At 51.4% G+C, this 21968-nt stretch overlaps 8 protein-coding genes across 8 annotated transcripts; 4 read left to right on the top strand and 4 right to left on the bottom strand.

The window, feature by feature from the left end:
- Window positions 1-619: 619 nt before the first annotated feature.
- On the bottom strand, window positions 620-1548 carry MRS44_018530 (uncharacterized protein; the record flags this gene model as incomplete). Its single annotated transcript, XM_065616008.1, has 2 exons — window positions 620-1087; window positions 1201-1548. The coding sequence occupies 2 exons, from the start codon at window positions 1546-1548 to the stop codon at window positions 620-622; spliced, it is 816 nt and encodes a 271-aa protein (XP_065472080.1).
- Window positions 1549-6059: 4511 nt separating this feature from the next.
- Window positions 6060-7613, top strand: MRS44_018529 (uncharacterized protein; the record flags this gene model as incomplete). The annotated part of the gene is made up of 1 exon (XM_046275874.2): window positions 6060-7613. One exon carries the CDS (start codon window positions 6060-6062, stop codon window positions 7611-7613), a length of 1554 nt encoding a protein of 517 aa, XP_046133730.2.
- A 92-nt stretch (window positions 7614-7705) lies between these two features.
- MRS44_018528 (uncharacterized protein) lies at window positions 7706-9368 on the bottom strand (the record flags this gene model as incomplete). The annotated part of the gene is made up of 3 exons (XM_065616007.1): window positions 7706-8200; window positions 8244-8368; window positions 9146-9368. 3 exons carry the CDS (start codon window positions 9366-9368, stop codon window positions 7706-7708), a joined length of 843 nt encoding a protein of 280 aa, XP_065472079.1.
- A 2042-nt stretch (window positions 9369-11410) lies between these two features.
- Window positions 11411-12921, top strand: MRS44_018527 (uncharacterized protein; the record flags this gene model as incomplete). Its single annotated transcript, XM_065616006.1, has 2 exons — window positions 11411-11858; window positions 11909-12921. 2 exons carry the CDS (start codon window positions 11411-11413, stop codon window positions 12919-12921), a joined length of 1461 nt encoding a protein of 486 aa, XP_065472078.1.
- A 206-nt stretch (window positions 12922-13127) lies between these two features.
- Window positions 13128-13520, top strand: MRS44_018526 (uncharacterized protein; the record flags this gene model as incomplete). The annotated part of the gene is made up of 1 exon (XM_065616005.1): window positions 13128-13520. The coding sequence occupies one exon, from the start codon at window positions 13128-13130 to the stop codon at window positions 13518-13520; it is 393 nt and encodes a 130-aa protein (XP_065472077.1).
- Window positions 13521-14627: 1107 nt separating this feature from the next.
- On the bottom strand, window positions 14628-16133 carry MRS44_018525 (uncharacterized protein; the record flags this gene model as incomplete). The annotated part of the gene is made up of 3 exons (XM_065616004.1): window positions 14628-14929; window positions 15010-15846; window positions 16031-16133. 3 exons carry the CDS (start codon window positions 16131-16133, stop codon window positions 14628-14630), a joined length of 1242 nt encoding a protein of 413 aa, XP_065472076.1.
- An 893-nt stretch (window positions 16134-17026) lies between these two features.
- Window positions 17027-18107, top strand: MRS44_018524 (uncharacterized protein; the record flags this gene model as incomplete). The annotated part of the gene is made up of 4 exons (XM_065616003.1): window positions 17027-17083; window positions 17516-17692; window positions 17738-17802; window positions 17918-18107. The coding sequence occupies 4 exons, from the start codon at window positions 17027-17029 to the stop codon at window positions 18105-18107; spliced, it is 489 nt and encodes a 162-aa protein (XP_065472075.1).
- Window positions 18108-20199: 2092 nt separating this feature from the next.
- Window positions 20200-21393, bottom strand: MRS44_018523 (uncharacterized protein; the record flags this gene model as incomplete). The annotated part of the gene is made up of 1 exon (XM_065616002.1): window positions 20200-21393. One exon carries the CDS (start codon window positions 21391-21393, stop codon window positions 20200-20202), a length of 1194 nt encoding a protein of 397 aa, XP_065472074.1.
- Between the last annotated feature and the right edge of the window lie 575 nt (window positions 21394-21968).

Here is a 21968-nt window from a genome sequence, read left to right as displayed (position 1 = left end):
AAACGCATGAAAAGGTAGACTCATTTCAGTTTAGGGTTAATTATATTAAAATAAGTTCACTTTATCCAAAGCTACTCGGCCCTACTCAGGAATATAGACCACCTAACTTAATTGTTTCATTACATCAGGCTGACGCTCGAAGTAGAAGTACTCCTGTGTTGCCTTGCCACGCCAACCCTCGACGCGTTCTTCCCACTCAGGCTCTTTATCCTTTCCCTCTTCCCCATCTCGGTCAATACTGACCCAACGTAGATTTGGAACCTGATCCACCGCCATCAAAACCTAAACACAGCCCGGCGGGTCTTATCGCAGAATCTCTTGTAGTTGCTATACTTGTAGGCATTGCCGTCCCAGTAAAGGTGTAGCGTCTCGATCGTAGGTGGGAGCGCTCCGGCTAGGGGCGCGATTTGCTTCTTCTCAGTCTCCACAAGATCGGACAGGCGAATTTTGAGATGTGAGAGACCGTTGAGATCATGTAGCGTCGTGCCAATATTACCCTATAGGGAAATGAGGTAAGTCGGAATGGCCGCAATTAAGGTTAAAAAAAATCCAGGCTCTGGCCCAGCTTCTTCAGGACATTGCCGAAATCACACAGGCCGAGATCCCAACTTCCATCCTTCTAAAACTCATGTCTTCTTTCGCCGGCCGATTCCATCGATAACCACTTCAGCTTCTTGCAGCGGGTCAGAATGATCTTCAGACTAGAATGGTCAAATAGACATTCCTTAAGATCGAGATATTCCAGGTTGCATAGTTCGTTGGGGAACTTGAAATTCATGATCGAGTTCTGTAGCAAGGAGACTCCGTATAGACGCAGAGTTGTGAGGGCAGGGTGGAGCAGGACTGGCCCGAGGACATGGATGGGCGTGTTACCCTCAGTAGGATCTTCAGTTCTGGTGCGCGCCTCCTCCAGGCTCGGTAGCCCATAGTTTGCGTAACCCCTATGCGCATTGCTCTCTTGCGCAAGGGCATGTGCCTCCATGGCTTCCACTTCATCCGCAGTAAAGATCCTATAGAACTCCTCTGGGGGAGGTACTTCCAAGTCTGGGCGTCCACTAGAATCCAAGGAGTACACTGCCCATCCTCGCTATGTGCATAATCAACCAGTCGCACCCGGGGTGTCAATGCCAAGATAAGAGGCGCCAGCCCTATTGTCGACTCATTTCCGAGTTCTTTCTAACTCCGCTTCTTGAAACTCACCGGCGCATCAAGTGAGAGCCATTTTTGCTTCAAGGCGTCGTCATCGCCGTAAGTTCCATGATGATCGCTATCTTTCAATATAATTGTACGGATGTCGTGCCCTAGTTGCGAGTTTGAGACCAAAGCCCTCGCAAGCTGGACAAAGCGTTCCTCTCTGTCATCAAATGCCTCAATGGCAATCGTCCTGTAGATTAAGGGCTTGGCGAGGCGATAAAACCTTTTGCATGTGCGAGATGTCGAAACCAGGCTCTTGTGGAGCGTAGGGGTGACCGTGCACTGATGTTCGAGGAGATGATATATAACTTGGGCAAATATTTCCCAACATATTTCATCAGGCATTAAGTCCATACTGAATGGACGGGAATGGATATCGAGCCCCGAGGCAGCCGTGCCAAGCTCAGAGCTTTGTGTTCGGCAGCCCTTGGGCCCTCCCGCCCCGTTTCCTTGAGGGACTCAAGTTATTCCTTGATGGAGGCCGTTCGCTTGGGGATTTCGGTCTCCCCCTGGAGCGCAGCCCCCGGGAGAGTGGGATGCTAGTCTAGGAGGTGGTTTTCTACCCCGGCGTGTGCCAGTTAGAGCCAGGGCTCTTAGAGCATAACCACGTCGTAACCGCCTCTGTCGGCGGACATTCAGACCTGTAACATATTCATTGGGGGGGACTAGGGAATCGGCTTGTCTTCTATTCGGGGAGTTCGCCGTGCTCTCTGGCCTGAGCCACCACGGCTATGGCTAGCTTGATCAGTTTGCTGTTCTTTTGGATTAGGCGTGCTAGATGTGCAGTCTCGATTGTTCTGTCGCCGATTGGGCGGCCACCGGTCGCTGATGCTTTATCGGGAGAGCTCCCAGGTGAATCGGTGGGCGTGGCCAATGATAAATTGGGTTGATACCTCGCCCAATGGCTAGCGAAGAATTTAGACCTCGTGGTTAGAGTGAGTATGACGCTGCTGATGATTGGGGGCGCCTGAGGCGTTGCTGTGAGCGTCGCTGTGGTGCGTTGAGCGGCTCGAGTCGGCAGCTTGCCGGGCTGCCCGGCGCGCCCGTACTCTTAAGCTCCCAGATCGAAAGTCGCCAGGCTCGTCGGCAGTTTTGACTCGCTAGGTATTCAGGGTTAATATCGTGTTCTCCGTTATACTTGAAGCCTGGCCCTTGACGGGATAACTGAGCCAGAAGACAGCCCGACGAGACCCGAGGCTTCTAGAAGACCAAATTCGGCCCTTTTAAAGTCGAGACACTCTATGGTTTGTCAGCAATAGCATAGGAATAGTCAATTTCTATCGTTGGAACGACGAGAGCGATGCCCTAAATATACTGCTGATGTCCTGCCCTTAAAGACTGCCTCGTCGCCGGCGACTTTAATGGCGTACACTATGCTTAGCATACCACATATCGGAGTCGAAATATTACGGACTGGTCGTCGGAAAATTACCTTATTCTACCAAACACTCTAGGTATACCAACAAATCCACACGGAAACACCCTTGACCTTGCCTTCACAACCAACCATACACCTCACCGAGGCCGTCGTTGAAGGTCACCTCACGACAAGTTCTGACCACTTGACACTCAGCCTGACCCTGCTCCTGACGTAGCCCCGATGTAACCAGGTCGGACACGTGTGACAGCGGACGACGATCTCAGCCGATTCGTCGGAATTGTAGAGGTCGGGGTCACTGGACTTCCCATAGCTGGCTCGTCCCCGACGGAGCTTGGCGAGCTCGCCTCGGCGCTCGTGAGCCTCCTTGAGTCCGTACGGTCACGAAGAAAGCTCGCAAAATTACAGACCAAGTGACTGCCCAAAATGCGACTCTTATGAAGGAAGTTAAAAGACCAACTATCTTCAAAGAAGTATATGGACCGAAAGACGGCAAAGCAAAGAAACCCAGAAACCAAATGCGTGATTTACACGGATCGAGGAAATACCTAGTGTACGAATGAGGCCAACCAGGCTGCCCCTCTTATGAGAGACGTCACGCGGCAAATATTGTTGATCACGTCAACCTAATGACGGGCAGTGACTACATTTCTTCGCTCCTGTCACTGGGGTGACGAGTACGAGAAAGACTTCAACGGGGCTCGGCGGTTGAAGGATATCGCGGTGAAGTACCGAGACAGCTTTATCTTTCACGAGGCTTAGGGGGGCAAGAAAACTTGAGGCTGCCGACTCGTTAGGGTTAGAGTCAAACTCATTATTATAATAATCCTGGAGATAGTTGGAAATAAAGCAGAGGAATATCCTTTAAATGGGCACGGGCGTGGGCTAGATATTAAAGGTAAAGCCATCGTGATTCTTTCGCTGTCGCGCCTTTCGAGCCTCCGCCCAGTATTAGGCGATCACCATGGCAGGGCCTAATAAAGTCAATGCATTGACACGAAACTCACACGCCACTGTACCTACGCGGGTATAAATATACGAGGACGACCACCAATGTGCAGTTAGGCCAACCCTAAGATGAATAAGCTTATGTGTGCGTACCCAGTCATGTCACTGGTGTTGGACTATCTATCCGCTTCCGACGCGGCATCCCTATTGTACACACTTGGGGTTGTTCCCGATGACTGGATGAAGAAGAGATATCTGAACCCCGTCAGGGACCTGGGCGGGCTGTCGAAGTGGCTCACGGGTAAGATGATGGATAACAACAAGGTCATGTTCATAGGCATGGACGTTGAGAGGTGGATCGCGAGGATAAGAAGGCCGTGGGACGCCTCGTGGAAGAGGGAGCATCCCATAATGGTATGGGTAGCGGTTGTTCCCCCCAGGGAAGTAATGAAGGAGTCCAAGGAGATAAGGCTATACAAGTCTATACTCGCGTCGCCGGATAGCCCTGGCCCACACGGGCATCCTCGGATGCTCAGGATGCACACGCACGGGTGGATGAACGAGTTTATGGATTCAGGTGTAGTGAAACATGACCACTTTGCCGAAGGAAACATGTGGGTACAGGGCCCTATGATCGAAGATGATACTATCATACCCATGTTCCTCAACTACCAGTGGTCATATAGACCAGGGACAACAGTCGCTATCCACAGGGAGACTAGGAGCGAGATGGAGAGGAGAGGTGAGAACTTGTTCATGGTAAGAGAAGTTGCTATGCCAACCAGCTTATGCGGCAGGGTATATGAGACCATCTGGTACGATGTCGCAAATGAATTAATAGGGAGAGCTACCACAAATACTATCCCGGATCTCGACGATATTAATAGCGATAGTGAAGCTCCTAGTAGTATTACTGTGTTGGTCTGTACGCAATTGGGATTTAAGCAGACGATAAAGATCCCACTCTCTTAGAACGAGATCAGATGTTCATCCATATTAGTACATTTGTAACCAGTTGTGAGCCAGTGTTGCACTTCAACACATATAACTACTAGAACATACATAAATGAACACAATGAATTCTATCTTAGACACCGCATGGAGGGTTCCTAACTGATGCCGAATAGCATTGTAAGGTACAGCAGCCAGGCTTTCACACCCTCTTACGAACTATCATGCGCCTATACCTCGATGTAGCAGGCCTTCACATTAGAGAATACCCATCTTCACTAGTCTGGGACCTCTGATACCGATACCAATCCGAATGGTCGTCCTCCTGCGTCATCTAAACCGGCCAATTTACTGCCCCAGACCTCCGCCATCCACACTAGCCCGTCCCGGCCTGTCTTGACCTACTCTAGCTATACAATCTTCATCGTAACTACTCTGAGACTTGCAATAACTCCCGCAGTCACACTCGGTAGTCCGGCCTATGGAGTTTATTCCAGGATTGCCGCTCTTCGCGATTTAGTTGCTTGTCTTCGATGAATGACGTGGTCAACGGCATGGACAATTTATAGAAACCGAATCACTTGAGGATATGAGGAAGATCCTTATGTTGATTTCGGTGACCTATGGTTTCATGGAGGCGTACCGCTTATGGAAGTGTGGATACCACTTGTTTAGGTTGATCGGCGTTCTTGTTGTGGTCATCCTGACTGCGAAGTTGAGGTTAAAGATGAAGCTGCTGGTAGTAAATCAGAAGAGCATCGCATAACAACCGTCCCCTCTTAGGATAAAGGAAATTGTCAGCTTGCACACATATGAGACGCGGCTTTCTATCCGATGCTTCCATGGCTGCTGCCACTATTAATGTCTTAAATGATGAGCCCACAACAGAACGTCAGCCATAACAGCGAAAGATACTATGCACACAATAAACGCCATGCCAAAAACAAAAGTGAAAGATACCTTTCCATAGGTGCTGAGGCAAATTGGCCATTTATGCTACGCTACAGATACAGTTGTCAGTCCATGACAGCATCAAAACTAGCAAATGTTTGTTTGCAGAGATATGAAATACCCATGTCTAAGATATACAATGTAACTGCATTGCGGCTGCAACAACGCGCATATTCCCCAGCTTTGTTACTGTCAAACAGGGAAGATGGCTGCAAACACCAGAACCATTAAAAATCTTGGCATTATTCCCCTTGCAGTTACCTCCGTGGCCCGTTTCACCAGCCTCAAACCGTCAGAGCGCATCACTCTTTTATAAAAACAACAAGAGGAATGGATTTCTTTGTTTCTTCATCTTTTATTAAAAATTCTAAAAAAAAAAGAAAAAAAAAAAGAAAGAAAATGAGCGTCGTCGTGAATGGCGGCGGTTGAGTTGCAGAGACATTGACTCAGACCGTCGTTCTTTTTTACCCGAGCACAGCCATCTTTTACGCATTCCCTTTAAAACGTTTCTTTAAGTTCACCAAGACCCTTGGCGCCGTCTTTGGACCGCCTCTAGGTGCACGAGCGACTTGCTCTATAATGACACCTCCAACGACAACAGCGACGCATTCATTCTTTCCAACTTTTTCATCTCATCATGTTTTTATCACTTGAAGAAAGCAAGAGCGCCGCATGGGTTCACGTCCGGGCCTCCCGACGACATCTCGTCAAAATAACCGCCCTCCTCACCGCCACCATATTTGCCCTATCACTATGGATATTTTCTTCAGATCTATCATATACAAATCAAAGAATCATAGCACCAAAATTCAAGCCCGAAACTTCCAGCTCTAGCAACGCATCAACGAGTACTTACACCTACGATACAGAAACGCCACAATTCACCGGTCTAACATCTCAGGTCGCTGACTTCTGGAGTCGATTGTCCAACGAACTTTACAGGGCTCAGCCCAAGGGCGATGAGATCATCTCACCAAGGCCCCTTGATCCGGAGCAATTCAGCCCTCACGGCTCCAAGGCTCAAATCGACATTGATGTTCTCAAATTACCCACAGAACAGTTCGAGTCATTAAAACAGACTCACCACGATTACGTCCAAAGTCTTCGATATCTCGCACCCGATTTACCGTTTGTCCGTGACACTCGTGGCGTGGTCATCACCGCAAGTGGCGCCAACTTTGGTATCGCAGTCACGGCTGTGCTGATGCTGCGCCATGTCGGCTCCAAGCTCCCTGTACAACTATTCCTGGACTCGGCCAGCGAGTACGAACACAAGCTGTGCAACACTTCACTTGCCTCGTTAGATGTACAATGCCTTAATATGGACGACTTCTTGCACGTGCCAAAGTCTGCCAACTACAGCACGCCGCATTTCGAAAAGTTCGAGTTCAAGGCCTTTGCCCTCATCTTCTCGAGCTTTCAGAATATCCTCTTCCTAGACTCAGACGCCTTTCCCATTCGAAAACCCGATTATCTCTTCGATGTGGAACCTTACAAGAGCCATGGTCTGGTAACATGGCCCGACTTTTGGCTACCTACGATATCGCCTCTCTTTTATGAGATTGCAGAGGCACAGATGCCCAACAGGACCATGAAATCACGAGCCTCCGAGTCTGGAATCATGCTTTACGACAAGGCTCGACACGCCGACAGCCTCTTGCTGGCGGCCTACTACAACTTTTACGGAAAGTACTATTACCAACTTCACTCACAAGGCGCCTGGGGATCGGGCGACAAGGAGACGTTTACGCAGGGCGCTGTGGTACTTGGAAATCCCTTCTGGCAGGTCAAGCAAAACGCGGTGATGCTTACACCAGGAGAAATTCACTACGGAAGCGGGATATGGCAGGCAGATCCCGAGCTTGATTGGAAGAGCAACCAGAAGAAAACCGGAAAACGGGAAATACCCATCATCACGACCATGTTCGCCCACCTGAACAGGGTCAAGTTTGACACGAGAAGACTCAACAGCCTACTGGACGAGTTGACATCCGAAACGAAAGAGGGAGAGAAGGAGGAGTGGTCAAGGATATGGGGCCCAGACTACAATTCGGTAGTGAAAAAGGCGGGTTATGACCTGGAAAAGGTCATCTGGGAGGAGGCCATCAAGGCCACTTGTGAACATTCTCTTTTGGATGAGTGTGAGAGGATCCGGAACTATTACGATACGGTGTTTGGGCAAGATGCCTAATTTAAACCTAGAAATACCCATGGCTGTATAAAAGCCAAACGATGTTATTACTGTGTTACATGTATTATATCCAACGGAGAAAAAAAAAACATTTATGACAATCCTGCTAGCCTCAGAAAGGCTGGGTCCTTGAGAACCCTCATGCCACCCTTTAGTATCGTGATATCACTACCTCCCTCGTCCAACTGCTTATCGAATCTTCCAATCGCCATCTCGACCAAGAACTTGCCAAGCGACTCAGTCGGAGCGTCAAGCGATGGAAAGGCCATTCGAACAGGAGGACCTAGAACAGCTCTGGCACTGTTATGGAAGAAGCCTTGATCGGGGACGTATGGTTTTATGGCGGCACGGTCTCTTTCACTGACGACATCTGGTCCAACGGCCTCTGTTATGAGACGAGGGTAGGGACTGCGCATCTCGGAGAGCCAAAGCTCTGTCTCTCCTTTGACGCGGGTGTATCGGTTCGTGAATGGCCCAGGATTCTGTGTTGAACTCCGTCCGGAGACAAAGATGAAGCTAAAGGGTTCGTCGTTGGGTGCGAGGTCGGCAAAAGCTTTGACGCCAGCCAGAGCGTGGTCTTTCGTGATCTAGATGTTTTCTAAGGTTGCGACTTTTGGTTCCTCTACCGACTCTGGCCGGGCCCCAGTGAAGGGGATGCCGGTGCAGTGCGATTTTGGCGAGACCGTTGCCGTCTTGCAGAATAGGGTTGTCGGCCTGTGGAGTGATGGGAACGCAGCCCTTTTCCCAAAGGAGATCTGGGGAACACAATGACCACTATGCCATACGGCAAAAGTAGAAGATACCTTCTGCTATTGCAGAGGGATTTTGGGCCTTTTATGCTGCTCAATAAGATCACATGATAGTTACGGTATGTCCTCTAGCCTAGATCGTGATCCTTCTTGATGAAGGGGGGATCAGTCACACCCCCAAGAACATATCTTATGGCACTCATAGCATTGAAATCTAATGGTGCAGTCACAGCTCGTCAATCAAGTTGCAGATAACAGCCCCAGAGTCCCGACATATCATCCCAAATGTGTGCTTACTTTGTCGTCATCCCTCTGTTCCACGACTTCTCCCTTCTACTCAACAATGTACTCGGCTTTCCTACCCACTATGCGCCCATCCATGATCCCACCTCGTAGTAGTTCCACTCGAGCGTAACGGCTCTTTGGGAGATAAGGCGCTGTGCGGATCGCGCTGTCGCTCACGTAAATTGACGCTATCCCAAGAGACAATCGCAATACCCAGCTAGTCTCGCAAGCTCAATCGGGGTGGCCGCCGCCGGCCCTACCGCCTCTCTTAGACAGCATCTGCGTCTCTTAAGGAGTTTAAATAGGGCCGTTAGAGCTCAGTGGCACGAACTCATTTCGCGGCAAACATTGTCTACAGGTGGTATTGTCGTTCCAGCCCCCTTCAAGATGTTGGGACCGTGTGACCAGGACCAGACGGGGCATACGCGCGTACTTTTCTAGCAGCGCTACTATTTCTAGACAACGACGATGCAACTCAAGGTATTCAATAGCCGTAACAGATATTGAGATTGGCCGGAGGAGCAGGTCCGGCCGAGTTGGGAACGGCGTCGCTGTCGTCGTCGCTAGTCACTGTGACAGTAGGAAAGGAGAGTGCCCCAGAAGGGTGTTGGGAGATGTCGCTCGGAGGTTCGGGCTTGGGGGAGGAGATAATCGAGCCATTGACGGACATTGTCCAGTGATGTTGCTCGGCATCACTGTGCCTAGCCATGGACTCGATCATCTCTGGAGCAAATGTTTCATGCTCTTGATCCGGGCAACAACGCCGCTTCGAAAGTTGAGTTATCGACTTATAATGTAATATTTGAGCATCAAGCCTTCAGCCGTTCTCTTTGGCATTGCGTGCGGCGTCCTCAACTTGTGATAGAAATATTCTAGGGCCCTGTTCAGTGGTGTTTCCCGAGGTTTGGCCTGTTCGAGTTTTCTCCGCGCCGTCGCCACTCCCAGTATCATGGGGGGTATTATTTCTGATAAGCTTGCCGATAAGGGAAATTGGTCGCGCGCACGTCAGCTTAATGCGCGGGAAAGCCTCCAACTTTGGCTCGTGGGTGTTAACATTGTCCTTGAACTCCTCCAGGCTCTCACTATCGTCCTCAATCGCATAATCATCAAGCGAGCCGGTTGTAGGCAGAGTTGCAGTTACAGTATATGTTGATGGTAATGGAGAGGGATCATTTGTTGTCGAGGTGAGCTTGGCAAGATCTTGCGACACTTCTGAATCTTTGACCAGGCTAGGTGACTTCGTACGAACACTCTGCTCATCAATAGGCTAGTCGTGGTGAGAAAAGGAAGTCCTCGTGTCTGTTCGAGGCATAGCAGCGGCATCAGTCTCTGGCTTGACACCAATAGCGCAAGAATCGGCAGTTCGTGTAAGCGCAGTCGCGATGCTCGTCCGAGTGTTTCCGAACACGGCGATAGGAGCAAAAAAGCGGAGTCAGGCAAGAAGAAGGCGAACAAGGCAACTTGAGGCTCACCAGGCGAACCACTAGCACAGGGGCCTCTTCGCATTTGACGGCTCATATCCGTATTCCGCGCTAAAAGAAAGTTGACGCGGGTTCCACCAGCTGAAGAGCCTGCAGATCATTGCATCCACGGATCAGGGTGCCCCTGTCAAGGTCCGGTGGTACTATGAAAACGCAAGTGTCCCCAGAGACAGAAGACGGGACCCAAGCGCTGCTCTCAATAACCCACTGTTGCCATCATGACACTCGACCAGATCCGGAATTCAAGGTCCCAGCAAGACCCGACAAGTCCAACCTGCAATAGTGACATGCCTCAACTGCCCTCATCTATCCACACACATGAAGTGGAGGAACGTTTTTACTGCGGTGAATGCGGCCAAAGATTCGACAAATCCTATCATGTGAGAGATCACGTTATAACCCATGCTCCCCTTCTTAAAGGGGAGGTCTATGGGTGCAATAATAAGAGCTGTGATAGGCCATGCTTTGCGTCCTGGAATCAACTACAGTAAGTTACCTAAGCGATTAGGTCGAGGTATTATTGACTCTTCGAAGACAGCACAAGTGTTTAAAACCAATGCCGAAGCCCTATGAATGTATCGACTGCGGGCGAAAATTACAATGTTTGAGCCGTGCACAGAAACATCCCAAGCATTGTCCGTCTATAAAGTACACAGCCAACCACAACCCTCAAAAGACTAATAAGTTCTGCTTCTGTGATTATTGTGGCGGCACATTTACACATTCGGCAAGGCTTCAATTCCATGTCTGGGATCATTTTGATGAAGGAAGAATACATTGTTGCGGACAAAATTTCGGTTCAGTCAAGCTGCTCAAAGCTCATCAACAAGCGAAAGGATGCGCAGTAGTTGACTTGAACCGCCCGCCGCCAGATAGTCCCAAGGATCTATTTGGGTGCTGTATAAATCAATGCGGTCGTAAATTCCCAGATGTCATACAGCTACGGCGAGTAACTTCACCGACTTTGGTCAAGCATTGTTATGCTAACAATGTAAAGGAACCATATGTCCGGCCACCCTCTAAATTGTCCTTTTTGTGACCGTCAATTCAAGAGAACGACAGACCTATCAAGGCATAAGAATAGGTGCCCCAAGCGAGCGGGACAAGACCAGCGTGAAACCGAGTACAGCGAAGATATCCCACCTCGTTTGAGAGACGATGGCAACTATAGAGATGACGGCTACGATAATACCTCACTCGGTGGTGACAAAGGCAAACAGTCGCCCCCCCTACCCAGGCTGAACATGACACGGATCAAAGCCATGCGGAACCAGCCAACCAGATGCCATTAGGAGCCTTACCAGATCAGAGTCAGGATCCTAGAGACGAATCAGAAAGTCAGGCGCTGCCAGAGGCAGAGTCAGGGACTCACCCACCTCAGCCCCGACAAGTTATCACGACTACACTCCGCAGGTCACATCGTCTGAACCCGCCAGCGGCCCCTGACAGCTCTCCACCTGCCATCCGACCTCAGCAACCCGTCAGCCTCGACGCCGGCCCGGCCAAGGACGACGGCGACGGCGGCGGCGTTCAATCTGGAGATTTCGTTTCTAGTGCATCTGCGATGATGGCCCCTAGAGGCGACGACGAAAGCGATCGGGACGACGGCGCTTACGATGCCCATCAACAACCAGACCCTCCTAGCAAGAGACGCCTCCTTGAGGAACTTGGGGAATACCACAGACGCAAAAGACGGAAGATCCGCAGGTCACGTCGTCTTAAGCGGAGACGTGAGCGGCGACGTGGGCAAACACACAAAAGGCCGAGAACCGGAGAGCAGAACGAATCCGAAATAACAACGACTCCCGGGTGGAAGACAGCGGTCAGAACCAGGATCCTAGAGACGAACCAGGAAGCCAGTTGCCATCAGAGGCAGGACCAAGGGGTTGCTCCCCGCCAGCAGCAATCTCATCCCGTGGATTATTGACACCCACAGCGACTCTCGAGATGGAAGTTCGAGAAGACTCGACTATACACGTATCGAATGGCCCCCCTGATAGACTTCCAATAGCCATCCAACCTCAGCATATCATCAATCTCGATGTTAACCCGGCCGAGGACGGCGGCAACGACGGCTACAATTCGCCTGAATCGACTCTCCAGATGGCAGGGGACATCACTCAGGGTAGAGCGATGCCAGTAAGCGATCATGGCGCGCCTGATAGCTCTGCCATTACCACCCAAGCTGGGCAGCCCGCTAGGCTCGACGCCTACCCACACGAGGACGGCAGAGAGGGCAGTGTTATTTCTGGCGAAACTGAGATGATGGCCCTTGCTCCTACAGGCGGCAATGAAGACAGTCAAGACAACGACGACGACAGCGGTGACAACGGCATTGACGGCGCCCATCAGCAACCGCACTCCCCTAGCAAGAGGCAACCAGGTGACGGAGCAAAACGAAAATGCCAACGGCAGGAACTCGGAGAACATGACATACAGGAGATACTCGCAGAGATAGAAGTTGTGACACAAGGTGCAGGCAAATTAGAAGGGACAAAGGAAAGCCGCGAGAGGGCAGAAAAAGCGAAGAAGGCAGAAATGGCGTTGGAGGAGGAAATAAGGATACGTAAGGGCCAGCAACGGAAATTCACGGAACACATAGGGACACTCACGGAAGAAATAGGGAAACTCACGAAACGCATAGGGAAACTCACGGCACACATAGAGATGCTCAGACGACAGACAGAGGAAGGCAAAGGAGAGTTAGAGAGGCAGGAAGAAGAGCTACATGAGAAGCGCAAGGAGACGATATCAGCAAAGAGGAAGGTGGCGGAGCTGTGGAGACAAGAATAGGGGACGCAGTACGGAGTAACTACAGTGGAAACTGTCCAAGGCCCAGAGTGGGGCCTGATGTACATATCGCGGGGTGCCGACCAGGTGCATTGACCAGGGTGCCTCTGCTCGGAAAAGTCTCGGAAGTGTAATATACTTAAGCCTGCCATTAAGCCGCGCCCCGTTCACTCGTTGTCCCCCAGAAGCAACCTCGCACATCCGCCAACATGGCTGAGCCCGGCACTCCAGCATCAGATCTTGCCGCGCTCTTTGCTACAACCCGCCGGGTCAGTTCTCAAATCAAACAGGTACAGGAGTCACTGAAGTCTATTGCGGCATCCACTCAGCAGGACACAAGTGAGCCGAGATCCAGCACGCCACCTGCGACTCGTAGCACAGCTCGAGGAAAAGGCAGCAGTGAATTGGCAGTATGGACAAAAGCTATCTCCGACCTCAAAGAGGCCTGTGAGAAGATGGATTCTCTCGAAACTACTGCGGAAACCCTCATCACTTCAGTATCACAAGTTCACAACTATCACACGAGTCGCGAGCTCGTGCCGACGGCAGCCCAGTGCATGATGTTGGAGATCACAAGTGTGAGGCGACCAAGGCGGTGGTAAGATGTGGAAGAAGGAGGAACATTCTACAAGAGATCGTGCCTGTACATAAACAGTGGTTTCCCTACTGCACTTTTAGGAGGAATCAAGCAATCAGCATCTTCTCATTACAACATAAATTACAGACGACGCGGCCTCGTTGCACGGCCGCACACAAGCCCTTCGAAGTTCATATCTAGGACGTCATGGGGATACTGGCCAATTTCTTTCAGCTATGAGGCTTTTAGCGAGTGACCGGCGGGCATTTACAGTTGTTGTAATCTTCGTTAAAATAGATCTGATCGTCCCGAGGTCCTATGTTTTGATATCCGTGAGCCCCGCCGTCTCCATTGACTTCTCTAGCGTGCCCGTGACTGTAAGTGATCGGCGAGAAGAATGCCGCCCTGCCACTTGTGGAAACTGAAAAGGGTCATCAATCATTTCTTAGAAGGTTTTACGGGTAAATGCTCAAATGAGGGTCCAGTTTCTAAAAAGCTGTATTTCAGCGGCGAAGGAGTTGACGATAGCATTTCTGTGAGTCGGCGGTGATCGGTTGCGCCTGTCAAATACGGCAAACCCCAATGGTCAGGGGTAGCTCCGTAACTTGAGATCCGAGATGAAACGGAGCCCCAGGACGTACAAAAAAAAAACCCCATGGTAAGAGGGACAAAAAATTCAAAGGGAAAAGGTAAACCCAACCGAGAAAAGAAAAAACTCAAGAGAAAAGCAACAATACCGAAGGAGGAGGGCAGGTCCCCTTCTCAAACTCCATCCCTCCACCCCGCCATTCGGACCAGCCGCCAAAGCACAAGCAAGTAGGTGGGATGGATGCGTAGTTGCGCGTCCAAAGTGTCAGTGACCGAAGGGGGAAACAGGCGTCAATATCGAGGCGGTTGGTCCGAAATGCCGTGGCGCAATACAGCCGCCAACCCCCGCGCCCTGATTACAAGAGTCACATCTCTTTGTCGAATCGAGTGACAAAACACTACCCGTGTCATGTCAAGAGGGTGCCGCCAGTCACAGTCTGTGCTAGACCGACGGCTTGAATCTTTATCGAGCTCCGCCGCTCCCGCTGGCTTCTTCTGAGGCTTCGTAGAGGTCCAAACAGTCTTCGAGAACTATGCGCTTCTATTAGCCATCACGAGGTCGAGCCTTGGTCAGGAAAGTCTTGGGCATACCGGCAGTTATCTGTTCCTCCCACACCCCGTATTGGTAGTCGACGAGTCCATGGCGCTCGATCCCGTCGCATAAACGTATTAATTCGTTACCCATCTTCTTAATCATGGCCTTTGACATGAGGCTCTGCGATCTCGATGGCTGGGATGAAGTCATCAACTCCATCTGGCGCTGGCCTAGGCTTAACCAGGCGTGATTGAAATCGTCCCATAACTTGATTCGATCGGCGTGGAGGTTTGTATCGTCTAAATTGAGGCCTGCAGTCTTGGTCAGCCATGTCGTCCTGCCCTGATGCTCTGCTCCCACCCATGCTCTTGGGGTTTGCGACAAAACATACCAAGGTCTGCCACCTGAGACAACAGCCAGCTGGTGACGCTCAGCAATGTCTCGGATACGCTTTCTAGGGATCCATTCATGATCTCTTGGAATATGGTGCCCAATTGTCTCTGGTAGTTGACCCATTTCTCCTCTAGTGCGCCATCTGGGCACTCGTGATCTTCTGCCATGGAAACATCGGCGCTCGCGGTCGCCTGGGGCATTGCGCCCACGCTCGACATGTTACTCGCATAATTCATGGCATTGCTCTGCTGGTACACGTTTGCTGATCCGCTTGAGCCCTGCGCCGACCGCTGCAGGCCCGAACCGCCTGTGCTTCCCGTCTCGGATCCGAAGTATGTCGAAGCGACATCCGGCGTCATCATCTGCATAGCTGCAGGTTGCCGTGATCCAAATTGCTGCGCATCGTAGACGGGGTTTTGCGCCCCAGGCTGGGCGACGTTGTACATCATGGTCGCGGCAGTGTTGTAGCCGCCAAAGCTCTGAGGCTGCTGGCGCGAGTCCTGGCCGTACTCTGACCCGTAAGCCATGGCCGTCCCAGGCATGTTTGCCGTCGAGAAGGGTGCGCTGGGTTCGGGATAGTAACTGCTGTAGTTGCCCGAGCCCCCCATCCCTCGCACTGCTGCTGAAGGAGATGAGGAAGCGAGGGACGCAGGCCGGTACCTGTCGCTGGAGACTCCGGCGAGAGAACGGCGCGGCTGGGAGGGATCGTTGAGCGAATATCTCTGGTTGGGTGATACTGGAGGGGTCACCGCGGGGTCGTTGGGATAAAGTCCACTCAGTTGGAGTAGTCGCGATGATCGATGGTCGGGGGGGTGGTGAGGCAGGGAATCGATGGCTAGGCGAGGTAGTAGTCGAAGTGAAAGAGCACAAATGAGTTTACAAACAGGGTGCCGCTGGCCTATTATACGCAACCAACCCCAACTGATTCACTGGTCAGGGTCGCGAGAAGAGAAGGAGGGGTGTGGGCGTGTGTCTGTCAAAGACAGGGTAAGGTGAGGCGGTTGGTTCTAGTCTGTCACCCAGAAACGCAGTGTAGATGGCATCAAGACTGGTGCAGTGAACGATGATGGGGAATGTCTCCAAGAGACATGATAGATCGTAGAGATGTGTAACCCAAGCCATTTTGACAGTATGGGTGGCATGGCATCGACGTCCTCTGCATCCTGTCATGGAGGGACGGAGGATCGAAGCGGCATAGGTGAGGCAACGCGGCAGACCGGACTTGGCTGGCTCACAGGACAGGATCCCGATGAGGCACCGGGCATACAGAGTCGAGACACTTTTGTGAAGATGGGTGGAGTCGAATCACCTTTGCCAACATGCGAGTCAAGATAAAGCTGTCACATTCAACATCCGCCTGGCCGATCCACTCCACATTCCTTGGTAGGTACTGTACATCTGATGTGTTGACCCCTCTACCCCTTGCTCCCGCCCAGTTGAGGCATGGTCCTTGCCGCCCCTGTCGTTATGCTAGTCTAGATACGATGGGATGAACAGGGGCTTAGAAATTGGTTCGCAAAACAAGGAGATGCTTACCTGAATCTTCTCCAGCTCGGTGGATCGGCCGCGCCACCCATTCTCTGTGCATTTCATACCATCAGCGCAGGTACAAATCCCTGTGAGCAAGCTTGAAGTATGCTCAATATGCTGTCCTGATGATGTTGGCTTGGGTGGAGCTGAGGAACCACTTATAGGGGAGGCTTTGGCAAGAGAGCCATGTCGTGATTGCAGCATGAACCAAATGAGACAGGACCTTAACGAAGTCATCGTGGTCATCGTGGGGTTCAATGGCGACGAAGACAAGGCGACCGCATTTGAAAACCGCAAGGCAGCAGCCGCACTTATATGGGCATTATCCTGGGGTGCCAGATGACCAACAGCTCCATACGCACACACCCTCCAACTTCATTTCATGTTGACTCTTTTCTCTAGTGAGCCAAGAAATCGAGATGAAATGTGGTTAGAGCGAACGGTCCTCGACTTGCTGGAGTGCTTTGCAGGTAGCATGTCTCACCATGGGGGACTCTTTGCTTCTGCTGCTTCCCGGCAATTCTCATTCCAGCCGAGGCCCAGTGGGCCGAGTTATTCTATTGAGATGGAGGAGCTTCCTGTCACACATACGAGCCATGCTCCGACCCAACGTCTCTGCCCATGCCAGCATCTCTGTTCTTCAGCCTCACAGCCAGTAGCATGCCTCCTACTTCTCGATCGTCGTGGTTGTCTTTTACATCCTGGATCTCCTCCCCATTTCTTGCCTCCCGGATCTCCTCCCGATACCTTGCCTCCCATGACGTGCAGCTCATACTTCCTTCAGATAGAATATCCGAATGACCGACATTCTTGCGATCTTGAAACTGTTTACAGATGTTTTTTAAAACACCAGTCACTCCTGCTCCGCCCAGCTTGTTCAGATCCCTAACCACATTCTTGTTCATCCCGCTGGCAATGCATGCGGCAAGCGAATTCACCTGATATATTATGACCCTAATCTAAAGGTTCCGTAGGCTCGCGTGAAGCCGGCGGCAATCCCCCAAGAGCAGGTATGCTGTGGTATACTCTCCCCTCCAGCATCTCATGATGATGGAGCCAGTGAAGAGGTCATCTACTGGTGGGAACTCTCCCTGCTCGAAGAGAACATCTACCCTCTTGCAGTAGCTCAGATAACCCTTCCCTTCTACCTGGTATGTCCAATGGCCGGAGCTGATTGTAAACAAGATAGAACCTAGACTGGAGATATCGATGGCCTCGGAGGGTTTGCCGTGAAAAAGTACTGGATTATAATAGGCGAAACGTACGTAAAGGTTGTCCGTAGGCTGTCGTCGGTTGGGATTGATGGATTGAGACAGAGGAGTCTGGTTCTGGCCGGGAAGCCAGACACTGATATACCTGCTCAACCTGCTCAACAGGCGACTGCGACTTGGGTTGCAGGCCTGTGGTTGCCTATCATGGCGGCGGATGGCCTCGACCAAGCCCAACAAGACGCAACGGCGACATTGGTTTGGTAACCAGGATAAGCATGGTAACCAGGATAAGCAGGGCGATCTCAAGGAAAAGGGTACTCTACCATACTCCATCGGATCTGCCATGCCCAATTGAGATTAACCGGTGCGCACAGGGAAAGAGTATTGTGCAAGGCCGCCCGGCGTGCCATGGATTCCTCGGAAGTGAGCGCCAACATAGAAGATTCTGGCATCGGCTCTGTGTCCGAAGAAAGGGCGCAACAAGGCATGCTGTCTTGAGCTGATGGGCAGGGTAGGGTGGAGGGAAACCGAAGCATCGTGTTGATGGAAGCAGTCGAATGGCTAGAGTTTGGTCAAGTCTCTTTGCCTCCCGAGGTCACTGCTTGGACGGGCTTGAGGCTCTATGAGAATGGTCATCGACAATCGGGAGCAGAGAGCGCTTCACTGGATGCTGTGGTCGAACCTCCAATCACACAACACGACACCCAATGTGGTAGATCAGATCACCAGCATGGCCCAGCTGCCACAAGGCACGTCTGACTTGGCCTAATAAGGCAAGGACGTTGCCACCCAAAAGAAAACATGAGATAAAGCAAGCCTCACCTGTATTACCTTCAAGGAGTCGCGATGGCGACGCGTCGCGCGAGACCATGATTGGTGCTACACGTGACCCCCTACCCGACACAGTGCTCCGGACATTGTACTGCAGGGGCCCAGCGCCTTTGAGCCGATGATATGCTGGATAGTGGTCTGTTCTGTAATTTGCGTAAGCTTTACGTAGATTTTAGCACTAGAGACTCTAGCTCAGCACGTCCTGTGCCCCAATAGGGGACTTTGCGGGCCTCACGGCCCCCGGACGAAAAATATACATACATACATACTGCAGGGGCCCAACGGTGGGTCAGCTCCTGGGACGAGGTATTCCCCAGCATCGATCCACAGCGTGTCCAGCGATCCCAATGCTATCAAGGGAAAGGATCAGTCGGTCCTCCAGAATGGGCGCAGTCGCTAGGCTGTCTCGCGTGCACCAGCATTGACCGCAGGAAATGGTGTCCAGCTTGCAGAGAACACATGTCAAGGATATTCTCCTATCGATCAAATGCATCTCAACAGAGGGAAGCGGGCTCATATCTGAATGGGGAATAGTAGAGTGATCCATCTGATACCCGAGAATGAGACCATCGCACAGGCAGTGAAGCCATCGACACCATCCAAGCCAAGGAGCTGATCGCTGAGAACGGACTGCTTAGTACGGTGGCTTGTTGGGATTCGGAAATCCCCGACCCGAGCCCGAGCTCTTCTCCCCAGTGATATGCCGGTGAGACCGGGGGCCGGGCAGCCCAAACAGATCTTCCTGGGCTCTTGGAGTTAATAATCCAGAATCAATACCAATTAATTGAGTGATAGTAACTACCGGTCTGAGAAATTCTGACTTGCGTCTCCCATGAGATCTAATGAATAAACTCCCAATGTCAGCAACGGCCGAACATATGCCACTACGGCTTTTGGCCGAAAACCACCATGAGGGGAAGGTATGCGTGAACTTTTCTCGATAGCAGCTCTTTCCGAAGTTGAACTGCAAACATAGTAGCCTCTTCCAAACTCAAATTCCTAGCTTCTTCCGAGGCATTGGGGTGATCAATCACCAACTGCCGTAGATCGCCGTACATTGGAAGAAGTACCCAAGCCTTTCAGCGGCGGCCCTATAAGGGTAATCAGTAATGGGGATGTAAGAGTCGAAGGAGTCGGAGTCAGCATTGTTGTCCGCTTTGTAGCATGTGTCGGTCTTGTCGGGATCGGAAGGCGTATTGTGTATAATTTATAAAGATAAAAAAGGAAACGAGTTATGAGAAATTAGTCAAATAACTCTAGTTTCGGCCCGCGAAACAAAAAAGGCGAGTTAAACAATGAGAAGGAAGGGCGCTGCCTCGGCCTTTCATATTTACCTCTGCACACTTATTGGCGTGAGACCCCTCGCCGACCGATGGCATTGCAGCGTCGCCAGAGGACACACCGCTTCTAAAAGCTCATTCTCTTTGTCGGGCTGTCATCTTGGCGCTGTGTGGCGTTGAAGGGCAACAAAGAGTGCAACTTCACTACAAAAGGGGCCCAATGATCTAATGAACATCCTCGAATTGATTCGGAGCTCCCACAAATCTGGACCTGAACTTTGATCGTTCTCCTCCGTCGCCACCTCTACCACCTTCGGAGACGACTGCCAATCCACTCTAAGGCGTTCCCTGAAACATAACGCCATCCTGCAAGGCATGGCATACCCGTTCACCCTGTCGATAAGTTGCGGAGCCGCAGCGGTTCGAACCCATCAAGACAACCCTTCGTATCTCTTCCTCCTCGGCCTCCGCCCAAAGCAGCAGCTGCAAGACGATCCGGAGTTGATGCGGGTCCCAATCTCCCCCCGGTATTCCGAACCCAGACCGCGCGTTCGCCACGTACTCCGATTGGCCTTGGTTGACTAAGATCGCAATGACGCCGTTCTCGTCCGCCAGCTTTTTGATCTGTAGGGCTGATGCCTCCGGCCAGTAGCCGTCCCCGTATGCTACCATGACAAGACCTTTAGCTCCTAGGCCGATGGCAGCCTCCACAAGATCTGCGCCAAAGTCTTGATGGGCTGGCAAAAGTTCTACTCTAGGGAGTGAAGTTCCCGGCGGGATGCTGCTGATATTGAACTTGACGGGGGCGCAAGGGCCTGGAAGCCAGCGGAGAAAGGGTTTGGAATCCTTGATATCTCCCAACAGTGACCTCGGCCCCGGTAGAAACTGATCGTCCTCCTTTTTGGTTCCCCGGGAGGCCATAACCTTACCCTGAATTACAATCACGACGTTGTGATTTTCTGAGCTCCATCCCCCTGTTGCTGCTGTTGTTACCGCCGCGACAAGATTGCTAGGACCATCTGCGCCCAGTGATCCGTGCGGCCGCCGCGCGCCGGTCACCACAATGGGCTTCTTGCTTATTACCGCGAGGCCTATAAACTCAGCCAGGTAGGCCAGGGAATGTGTCCCGGTCGTCACGACGACTCCCTGCGTAGCCTCTTTGTTGAGTTCTTCCGCGATGTGCTGGCTTAGACTGGTTGCAAATGAAGAATTTATGTTGATGCTGTCAATATTCGAGAATTGATCGACGTAAACATTGGCAACGCCACGCAACTGATCCTCAACGCTCCGGATCACTTCCTCAATGTGTAAAACACCAGCTTTATAGTCTGTTGTCTTCTCGGGAGAACTTGTTGCGCCGGCTATTGTTCCCCCAGTTGCTATGATTGTTATGTTGGGCAGGTGGCTGGTGTTCTCACTCGGACCAAAGCCCTCGTGTAAGAAATGCCCACTCCAGCCATCGAAACCAATGATGGCCAGAAGGGTTATGACTGAAAGGACCATAACCCAAGTGAGATGGTTCTGTGGCATCTTGAATTCTGTCAAGCCCGGCATACTTACCAGAGGAAATCAGTTTATGCTGTTCATGTTTTTCTGTAGGTTGGCACCATAACTTACGATAATATTAGAGAAAAGGGTTGGTAAGGGATGAAAGAGCTAAAAAGCCTCATAGTACATGACAGTGAAGTAAAGTCAGAGACTGGAGCGACGACTCTAGACAAAAGGTGGTAAATATATAGGGACTGGAAATGTTAGGTCCACTCGGTTCCCATTAGAAATGTCGCCTCCTGAGGGGGCCAGGCACGATCGGAGCCTTTCGCTTCATCAGGCCCGACTTGCTTATCCTCGGGTGAATCACGAGGCTCACAATTGATCAGCTGCTGGACTAGGCTCTGGTCTGGTGAATGGTATTGATGCTGAAGGCGGTATTCCCCTCCTGGCGCTCCCAAGCTCGCTGCTGCAATTTGTCCCAAGGAGGGCCCAGGGCCTCAGACGAGTTGGTGCGCGTTGTAGGATAGGTAGTCCTCAGCATGACCAGTGTTTAATGCACGCTTTAGTTCACGCACCCTTTGGCTGGAGACAGGAAATGGCTGCAGCATCAAAGT

The sequence above is a fragment of the Fusarium solani genome, assembly GCF_023522795.1.
Source record: "Fusarium solani strain SB1 chromosome Unknown bctg00000016, whole genome shotgun sequence".
Taxonomy (NCBI): Eukaryota; Fungi; Ascomycota; class Sordariomycetes; order Hypocreales; family Nectriaceae; genus Fusarium; species Fusarium solani.
The sequence above is the reverse complement of the archived record's forward strand: the minus strand, read 5'-3'. Positions and strand labels throughout refer to the sequence as shown.